This window comes from Molothrus aeneus, chromosome 29 (assembly GCF_037042795.1).
Source record: "Molothrus aeneus isolate 106 chromosome 29, BPBGC_Maene_1.0, whole genome shotgun sequence".
NCBI classification, from domain to species: Eukaryota; Metazoa; Chordata; class Aves; order Passeriformes; family Icteridae; genus Molothrus; species Molothrus aeneus.
The window spans coordinates 3584065-3594220 of NC_089674.1; the positions used below are offsets into that span (position 1 = coordinate 3584065).

Consider the following 10156-nt stretch of genomic DNA (forward strand, 5'->3'; position numbering starts at 1 on the left):
TTATTATGTATCATATATGGTATATCAATATATATAATATATATTGATATGTTATATCAATATTTTAATTATATATGTACATATTACATTTCAATAAATATCCTAAACATACATAAAAATGTCGTGTTTAAAATGCCCCATATATATTGAATATCACTACATTAAATGCTCTTTAAAGCATAAAAATTAATTCCCTAATACATATATTTTTATACATTAAAACACACCATTTTTAAATGAAGAAACTGGTAGGGAAAGGAGGGCAGAGCCACTCTGATTGGTGTTTAAGGGGTTTTTTTGGGTCTGGAGGGGATGTGATGCTTTTTGGTGCCCTAAAGGACGATGAGTGTAAGAGTGGAGCCCTGAAAGATGCTCCCAAAAAACCAAAAGCTGCTTGAATCCCCTCTCCGGGCACTGCAACCCCAAGACTGACCCAGGGTTCCCCAAATTCCCCATCCCAGTCACAGCCACCACCATGGAAGTGCCAGAACCCTCCTGCACTGCTCCCCGTGTGTTCAAATCTGCTTTTTCCTGCCAGGGAAACTGAGGCAGGGCCAGGTGGCAATGCCCTGGAGAAGCCATCCCCGCTGCTCCCCAAACCCATCTGTGCTCCCGGGGCTGCCTGTTACCTGCAGAGGATCTTTATTTGTGCTCTTAATTGCTGGTTTTTCACATGCATATTTATCCACCCGGCAGCCAGGGAAAGGCTCCCCTGGAAAACCAGTCCAGCAGGAACTCCCCTCCCTGGGGAAGCACCTCCTGCTTCCCACCCGTGCCCTGGGCCGAGGTTTCTGCTGAGAAAAACCCCAAAACCCACGTGGAGGGCCTGGAGCACCCCAAAATGAGGATTTCCCTCTCCTTGGGGCAGCAGAATGTTGGACTGAGCAGGCACCGAGGTGGGAGGAGGTTTCTGCTGGAAAAAACCCCACAGGCACCCAAAAATGAGGAAATTCCCTCTCCCTGGGGTTGCAGAATGTTGGATAGAGTGGGCACTGAGGTGGGCCAGGGTTTCTGCTGGAATAAAACACCAAGTGCAGGGCCTGGAGCACCCAAAAATGAGGAATTCCCTCCCCCTGGGAGAGCAGAATATCAGATGGAGCGGGCACTGCGGTGGGCTCAGGAAAAAACTCCACATGTGGGGTCAGAAGCACCCAAAAATGAGGAATTCCCTCTCCCTGGGGGAGCAGAATGTGGGATGAAGCAGGTACCAAGGTGGGACGGGGTTTCTGCTGGAAAAAACCCCATGTTCACCCTAAAAGGAGGAATCCCCTCTCCCTGGGGCAGTAGAATGTCAGGCACTGAGGTGAGAGGAGGTTTCTGCTGGAAAAAACCCCATGTGCACCCTAAAATGAGGAATTCCTTCTCTCTGGGGAAGCAGAATGTCATGCACCAAGGTGGGCCAAGGTTTTTTGTTGGAAAAAAACCCATCTGTAGGGTCAGGAGAACCCAAAAATGAGGAATTCCCTCTCCCTGGTGGAGCAGAATGTTGGATGGAGCAAGCACTGAGGTGGGCTGAGGTTTCTGCTGGAAAAAACCCCATATATGGGTCAGGAGCACCCAAAAATGAAGAATTCCCTCTCCCTGGGATGGCAGAATATTGGGTGGAGCAAGCAATGAGGTGGGATGAGCTTTCTGCTGGTAAAAACCCCATGGGCGCCCTAAAAGTGTGGAATTCCCTCTCCCTGGGGAGCAGAATGTGGCACTAAGGTAGGACAAGGTTTCTGCCGGAAAAAACCCCACATGTGGGGCCAGGAGCACACAAGATAAGGAATTCCTTCTCCCTGGGGGAGCAGAATGTCAGGTGGAGCAGGAACCAAGGTGGGATGAGGTTTCTGCTGGAAGAAACACCAAGTGCAGGGCCAGGGGCATCCAAAAATGAGGAATTTCCTCTCCCTGGGACAGCAGACTGTGGGATGGAGTGGGCACCGAGGTGAGCTGAGGTTTCTGCTGGAAAAAACCCCATGTGCACCCTAAAAGGAGGAATTCTCTCTCCCTGAGGGAACAGAATGTCGGGTGGAGGTGGTGGCACCACCCGAAGGACACACGGGCAGGGCTGGGGGGCGCAGTGCGTTTATTGGGGGGTTGGTGGGCACGGACACGCCGCTGGCACGCTGGGTCCTGCCTGGCAGCTGGGCCGTGGGCACGGGGAGCTGCTGGGCATGCATGGAGAGGGACAGGAGCTGCTGGCCTGGAGCATTCCTCTGTCCACTGCTTCATCCACCTCAGAGCATCCTGGAGCATCCCATCATCATCCTCGGGGCATCCCGCTGGCCTTGGAGCAACCCATCATCATCCTCAGCATCCCAGCATCATCCTCAGAGCATCCTGGAGCACCCCATCATCGTCCCCAGCATCCCATCAGCATCCTGGAGCACCCCATCATCATCCCCAGCATCCCAGCATCATCCTCAGCATCCCATCTGCATCCATCTCAGAGCACCCCATCCTCCCTAGGCCATCCCACCACATCCACCTTGCCCATCCCACCCACTTTGGACCATCCCAAAGCCCCTCAGCGTCCTGGGAACCCCCCACCCCTCCTGCCACATCCCTGCTCGCTGTCCCCCCCCCATCCCTTTCCTACCCCCAGCTCCCAAACCCAAGACCCCCCCCAAACCCTGTCCACCCCCCCAGGGGTGCAGCTCTGCAGCACAAGGGGTGTCCCACAGCGTGAACCCGGGAGCACCGTGGGGAAACTGAGGCACCGTGGGGCTGGGTGAAGGTGGAGGGCCATCACAGGGGGTGGGACAAAGGGTGGTGGGCTCATGCATGTCCGGTGGCTCTCCGGGTGCCAGCTACAGGCTGAGGTCCACCACCACGTGCCGGTACACCAGCGTGTTGGCCTTGAAGCTGGGCGCCAGCAGCAGCTGCACGTCGGCCGCCGGCACGGCCCGGAACGCCCGCGGCGCCTGCACCGACAGCTCCTGGAACTTGGCGAATTTCTGCTTCTCCTCTTCCCACAGGTAGACGTGGGTGAAGGAGAAGTCGCTGCCCAGCGCCAGGTACTGCCGCTGGCCCACGGCGAAGGGCTGCATCACCATGGAGCCGCGGGACGGCAGCGTCTGCACCTCCACGAAGCGCTGCCCTTCCCAGCGCACCACCTTGGAGTCGCCGATGTAGCGGCTGAGGCACAGGAACTGCTCCCGCTTGGCCCTGAAGTGTTTGACCATCTGCACGTCCAGCATCTCGCCCACCTCGCCCTGAGGCACGAACTGCTTCTGAGCCCGGCTCCACTGGTAGATGACGGGCGCCTGGGAGCTGCTGGAGATGATCAGCCGGGGTTTGCCGTCGTTCTCCACGTACTCCACGTCGGTGTCGCGGTGCCAGGCGTGCAGGGCTTGGTGGGAGTAGAAGCCGTTCTGGTTGAGGCGGTAGAGGCTGGTGGAGCCCGCCTTGGAGCTGTCGGCGATGACGAAGTACCAGTCGCCCTCGATCTGGAAGGCCTCGATGTCGTTGGGCTTGCGGATCTTCTGGCTGTCGATGTCCTGGATCTTGATGAACTTGTCCACGGCCGTGTCCCAGCGGTAGATGTAGGAGCCGCCAAAGAGCTGCGCCACCACCACGTAGAGCTGCTCCTGCGCCACGATGGGCTTGCAGTGCACCGCCGAGTGAGCTGGTGACAGAACACAGAGTCACACAGTGCCAGGGCACCCCAAAGAGGGTCCTGGCCCAGGAGGGGACCCCCAGCCCGATTCCTCACCGGGGATGCGGTCGAAGTCGCGGAGTTTGCGCTCCACGTAGTCCCACTTGAGGATGGAGCAGCTGCTGGCGCTGGGCTGTGCCAGGGCCACGTACAGGTCACTGGCGTAGGTGAAGGGCTCGGCCGACACCGCCTGGAAGGGCAGGACCTGGTGCATCACGAAATCTGGAGCAGGGAGAGGCGGCAGTGAAGGTCTGAACACCCAGAGTGAGGTGACAAGTGACAGGTGGCAGGTGGCAGGTGGCGGTGTGTCACAGACATGTTTTATGAAAAATCCTTTCCTTAGGATTTTTTATCCTGAGAAGCTGAGAGGCCTCAGGAACAAAATGTACCCAATGGTTATCTGCTGCAGTGGAATGCAACAGGTGCATCTGGGATTGGGCTCATGTGGTTGTTTCTAATCAATGGCCAATCACAGCCCAGCTGGCTCAGACTCTCTATCCAAGCCACAAGCCACAATTCCTTCTTTTTCTATTCTTAGCTATCCTTCTGATGAAATCCTTTCTTCTATTCTTTTAGTATAGTTTTAATGTAATATATATCATAAAATAATAAATCTACCTCCTGAAACATAGAGTCAGACCCTCATCTCTTCCCTCATCCTCGGACCCCCTCACAGCGAGCACCCTCACAGCGGTGGTGCCTTACCCGTGGTGATGCACTGGAAGTCACCGAGCGCCAGGTCCCGGATCCGCTGTCCCTCGAACTGCCCGGGGCTGCTGCAGAAGACGGCGGGGACCGTGGTGTTGGTGCTCTCCAGCCACTCCACCAGCCACTTGATCTTGCAGTCACAGGCCAGCGAGTTGCCACGGAGGTCCCTGCCAGGGATGGCACCGAGTCACACCCAGCACCCACCAGGATGTCACCTCACCCCAGCTCAGTGTCCCTAGGGTCCCTGCCAGGGATGGCACCAGCACCCACCAGGATGTCACCTCACCCCAGCTCAATGTCCCATCCCAAGGATGGCACCAGTACCCACCAGGATGTCACCTCTCCCCAGCTCAGTGTGCTGGAGGTCCCTGCCAGGCATGGCACCGAGTCACGCCCAGAACTCACTGCTGTGTCACCCTCTTCCTACTCAGTGTCCCAGGGCTCGTGCCAGGGATGGCCCCAAGCCACCCCCAACACCCACCAGGATGTCACCTCTGCCCAGCTCAGTGTGCTGGGTATCCCTGCCAAGGATGGCACCAGCACCCACTGCTGTGTCACCCTCTCCCCAGCTCAGTGTCCTGGAGGTCCCTGCCAGGGATGGCCCCGAGTCACCCCCAGCACACCACACCCTGCCCCAGTGCCAGCCCCTGAGCTGTCACCCCCTCCCAGCCCGGTGTCCCCGGTGCTGTGGCAGCCTCACAGGTCACTCAGGATGTCCAGCGGCTTGAAGAGGTCCCGTGGCAGCGTCTGCAGGTTGTTGTTGGCCAAGGAGCTGGGGACAAGAAGGGTTGTGGGGGTGACACATCCCTGACAGTGATGAAGGGACAGGGCCACCCCCACAGTGTCCCCCAGGTGCTCACAGGTGTGTCAGGGACTTGAGCCCGCGGAAAGTGGCCTTTGAGAGCGCCTGGATGTCGTTGTTCTCAATGAACCTGGAACGGGAGCAGACAGTGACGGGGCCATCCCGAGGCTCCCCCGTGTCCCCTCCCTGTCCCCTCCCTGTCCCAGTGTCACACACAGGTACTGCAGGTGCGAGAGCCCGGCAAAGGCGTTGTCCCCGATCAGCGTGAACTTGTTGGAGTTGAGGAGGCTGCAAAGAGAGGGGGGAGGCGTCAGCGCCGGGCTGGGCAGGGTGGGCACCAGGTGGGCACCGAGGGGGGCACCAGGGGGGCACCTACAGGAACTGCAGGGAGGGGATGTGGGCGAAAGCCGCCTCCCGGATCTCCGTGAAAGCCGCGTTCACCATGGTCCTGCAGGAGAGAGACGGAGCTGCAGGGCAGGGGATGGCAGCAGCCTGGCACTGCCACCCCCGTGTCCCCCAGCATGGGCTCGGTGTCACCTGCTGCCTGCCAGGGCAGCCCATGAGGGGTGCTGGCATGGGCACAGGGACCCCTGCAGCCACCCTGCCCGGTGTGGGGACACGGAGGGGACAGGGCTGGCACCAACCCCAGGCTGCCCACGCCCTGCGGCAGCCCCTGGCCCGGGGCCACGTGCTTGCACATGTGTGTGAACACAGAGAAATGGGTGTGCAAGCACACACAGACTGGTGTAACACACAGACAGGCGTGTAAACACACACAAATGGGTGTGTAACACACACACAGGTGTAACACACAAACAGGTGTGTAACACACACAGAGGTGTAACACAAACAGGTGTGTAACACACACAGGTGTAACACACACAAACAAGTGTGTAAACACACAAATGGGTGTGTAACACACACACAGACACAGGTTTAACACACACAAACAGGTGTAACACACACAAACAAGTGTGCAAGCACACACAGGCGTAACACAAACGAACAGGAGTGTAAGCACACACAAATGGATATGTAAGCACATATACATGTGTAAACACACATGAATGGGTGTGTAAGCACACACACAGGTGTAACACACAAACAGGTGTGTAACCACACACAAATGGGTATGTAAGCATATATACATGTGTAAACACACATGAATGGGTGTGTAAGCACACACACAGGTGTAACACACACAAACAGGTGTGTAAGCACACACACGTGTAACACATGTAAACGGCTGTGCAAGCACACACAGACAGGTGTAACACACACAGGTGTGTAACAACACACAAACAGGTGTGTAAACACACAGAGACAGGTGTAAGACAAAAACGGGTGTGTAAACACACTGACAGCCAGGTGTAACACACACAAACAGGTGTGTAAGCACACACACACAGACGTGTAGCACACACACGTGTAAATATACACCAACGGGTGTGTAACCACACTCACCAGCTGTAAACACCCCCAGTGCCGCATCTCCCCGTGCCAGGCTGCGGGGCACAGCCCTGTCCCCAGGGACCCTCCATCATCACCCCCCCTCCCCAGCCGTGTCCCCCCGGGGCTGTGCTCCCCAAGGTCACCGCCGTGTCCCCTGGGGGTTCTGCACCCCAAGGTCACCGCCGTGTCCCCTCGGGTTCCTGTCCCCAAGGTCGCGGCGGGGACGGGCTGCAGCCCTGCCCTGCTTGGCACCGATGGATGGCTGTGCGTGCCAGCACCGCAGGACACAGGGACGTGTCCCGGGCTGTCCCCAGCCTCCTCGTTCCCCCGGACCCCGCCCTGCCACCCCTTTGTCCCCCTGTGCAGCACAGCAGGGGTGTCCCTGCCCCTCCAGGACCGCCAGCAGCCCCTGCCAGCCCTGCTCTCCTGGGATGTGACGCTGTCCCCATCGCCGTCCCCAACCCCGGTACTCACAGCGAGATGACCTCGGGGGGCAGGTTTTTGGGCACGGCCTTGGAGTCCACGCAAAAAGCCGTGTCCCGGGTGCAGGAGCAGCTCGGGGGGCAAGGGGGAGGCCGGGGGGGCCGCCGCCCCTCCGCCGGCAGCCAGAGCCAGGCCACGGCGAGGAGGAGGAGGAGGAGGAGGCGAGCGGGGAGCTGCTCCCTCGGCATCCTCCTGCCGCGCCGCAGCTCCATCACGCCCTGGCCTGATCCCTGCTTGATCCCTGCAGCTGCTCCCAACGCCGCTGTGCCCGGCAGCTGTGGAAAAACCTTTTATTTTTTTCTCTCTCTTGTTTTTTTTTTATTCCCCCGGGGATCTCAGGGTGGAGGAGAAGCGGCGGAGGCTGCGGGCGCCTGACCCGCGGCTCTGCAGCACACCATGCCCGGGAGCTGCTGCGGGAGGGAGGGACGGAGAGAAGGAGGGAGGGAAGGAGGGAGGGATGAAGGATGCGGCTGAGTGACAGCGCCAGCATCCCCGGGCACGCGTGTCCGTGCGCGCGTGTCCCAAACTCGGGGTTCCCCGCCGGGGTGGCGGCCCCGGTTGCTCTTGGGGTGCGCAGAACTTGGGGGGACACGCCAGGGGTGACGCCCCCCGGAGCGGCTCCCCCAGCTCGGCGCTGCAGCGCTGGCCCCCCAGCTCCTCGCCCTGGGCACACCGGGCACCCACCCACGCCGCGCCGGGCACCCGTCCGTCCCTGGCACCCATCTCTCCCATGCCAGGCGTCCATCTGCGCCGTCCCTGGCACGGTGCCCTCGGGAACAATGAGTGCAGCCAGCTCCTTGCCCGCCCCGGGGGGGCTCGCACAGCTGCCCGTGCAGAACCAGGGGTGCAGCCCCCCCGGGACGTGCTGGGCCCCTCCTGCCGCAGCCCCGGGCCGGGTGGGGAGGGTGGGCGCTGCCCGCTGTTTGCCTTGGCACCGCTGCCGGACAAACGCCGCGGAAGGGCCCTCGGTGGTTTTCTGTCCCCTCCCTGGCTCTTTGCGGGCTCAGCAAACAGCACAAGTGGCACTCGGCAGCTGGAATGGTCCCAGCCCTCCCCGGCCCACCCGGGATCCTATAAATGCCCCCGGGCCCGGGCTGGCAAAGGGACAGGAGCACACGGAGAGATGGAGGACAGCTCTAAAGAGGCGCTGATGGAGGAGGCACCTCCGGTAAGGAGCACCCAGCACCCGCCCTGGCCGAGGGCCCGAGCCCCCGCTGCCACCCCCGGCGCTGGCTCAGCCGGGTGCTCCCGTGTGTCCCCAACGCAGAGGTACACGGAGTCCCCGCGCCTGCCCTGCATCCCCCACGAGCTCAAGAGCCTCCTGCTGATGGTGGCGCTGGTGCTGGTGGCCCTCGTGGTGGTCAACGTCACCTTCCTGCTGCTGGGGCTGCACCTCAGCGAGTCCCACGCCGAGACGGTGAGGGCGGCGCTGCCCGCGGTGCCACCGGCTCCGGGAGGGGCTCTGGGGTGGCACCGCGGTTTGTAGGGACAGGTTCAGCCCCCGCAGATCCCTCTGAGCCCTCTCCCCCCGGCAGGTGCTGCGGATGAGCATCCAGGGGCTGGATGGCGAGGGGAGCCCCCAGAAGCTCGCCGTGAGCAGGAGGGAGAGGAGCGGCACGTTCGCGGTGCGGGATGGGCTCAACGGCTCGGCCGCGGTGGTCTACGACTACAGCAAGGTGCGTGGGGACACGGGGACATGGGGACCTGCGTGGCACCGCAGCACCGTGCGGCTGAGCCGGCTCTGTCTGCCACCAGCTGCTGGTCGGCTACAGGTCCTGGCGTCACCGAGCCTGCTACATCACCCGGGTGGACAAGGACAACTTCCCGGGGCTGGACGCTGTCACCGAGACCTTCCAGCGCCGGCAGGTGAGGTGACAACTGTTTTGTGGAGATAACTAAAAACTCTACAACTTTGTGAAAGTTGTAAAGCCGGTATGTTTATTACAGCATGTGGAGATTACTCTCCTTAAAAGACAAGGGGACCTCTGGGAACTTCAGGTCTCTTTTTATCCCCCTCTCAAATACATATGCACACAATGTCACAATAGGTTCATACATATTCATTTTTATGAATTTCGCGTGATATCTGCCGCTAGTTCTTCTTTATCTGAAAAAATTCCTGGGTCAGGTTGACCTGCTCTCACAGCAGTCTCTGTCTCTCTTTATCACTTTTTGTCTCCTCCCCCTTATCTCTGTCCTTCACTGAAGCAGTTTCTCTGAGCCTAGGTTCTGCAGTCAGGCTACATAGCCATGTTTTCCAACCACAGACTCAAAGATGTACATTTCACCTAAATCAAAATGGATTTCTACTAAATCAACTACTAAATCAATGGATTTCTACTAAATGGATGTCACCTAAATCAAAATGGATTTCTGCTCTGGAGAATTTCTACTCTGGAGAATTTCTCCTCTGTCTCACAACCCCGCTGCCACGAGGGTGGAGCCGCACCAGGCTCAGCACAGCCTGGGGAATGTGGGGCTGGGCTTTGTCCCTCTGTGGCTGCTCTGCTCCATTCTGTGTCCTGCAGGGTGAGGACGCTGGGGACCAGGCCGTGCCCCTGGCTGACCGCTCCATCCTGGGCACCACCATCAACATCCTCTGCAGCGCCGTCCCCGTGTTCTGGGCGTAGCAGCAGCTCCCAGCGGGATAGGACAGCGACATGGGGGTGGCACTGTCCCCCACTGTCCCCTTCCAGGCGGAAATCTCTCCTCCTCCTCCTCATCTCCACCCCGGGGACAGCCACCCCGCCCACTGTCGCTCGGCACCGCGGCTTTCCCGCTGCTCTCGCCATAAAAAAAGCGGGATTTGCTTCGGGATTTGCTTCTGTCTACAAAGTAAAGCCTGTGTCCCCGCCTCCAAGTGTGCTCTTGCCCTTCCTGGGTGCTGGGGACAGGGACAAGGCGTCCCAGGGGTGTCCCCTTGTGGGGTGCAGGGTGGGGAAGGGAATCCCTCGTGTTGGGAGGGAGCAAACACCGGGGGGCAGCAGCACAACGGCACACGACGGTCCCATTGTCCCCAGCTGGGCCCTCCCAATGTCCCCACCTATGCCCTCTCAGTGTCCCCAGCT

General features: G+C 59.5%; 2 protein-coding genes across 2 annotated transcripts; one reads left to right on the forward strand and one right to left on the reverse strand.

Annotated features, from left to right (window-relative positions):
- Nucleotides 1–2599: 2599 nt before the first annotated feature.
- LGI3 (leucine rich repeat LGI family member 3) lies at nucleotides 2600–7519 on the reverse strand. Its single transcript, XM_066567186.1, has 8 exons — nucleotides 7080–7519; nucleotides 5530–5601; nucleotides 5370–5441; nucleotides 5212–5283; nucleotides 5052–5123; nucleotides 4349–4518; nucleotides 3701–3865; nucleotides 2600–3613 (listed from the first exon to the last, which is right to left on the reverse strand). The coding sequence occupies exons 1-8, from the start codon at nucleotides 7298–7300 to the stop codon at nucleotides 2796–2798; spliced, it is 1662 nt and encodes a 553-aa protein (XP_066423283.1). The 5' UTR covers nucleotides 7301–7519; the 3' UTR covers nucleotides 2600–2795.
- Nucleotides 7520–8002: 483 nt separating this feature from the next.
- On the forward strand, nucleotides 8003–9943 carry SFTPC (surfactant protein C). Its single transcript, XM_066567192.1, has 5 exons — nucleotides 8003–8256; nucleotides 8356–8505; nucleotides 8624–8764; nucleotides 8844–8954; nucleotides 9617–9943. The coding sequence occupies exons 1-5, from the start codon at nucleotides 8212–8214 to the stop codon at nucleotides 9716–9718; spliced, it is 549 nt and encodes a 182-aa protein (XP_066423289.1). The 5' UTR covers nucleotides 8003–8211; the 3' UTR covers nucleotides 9719–9943.
- Nucleotides 9944–10156: the final 213 nt, after the last annotated feature.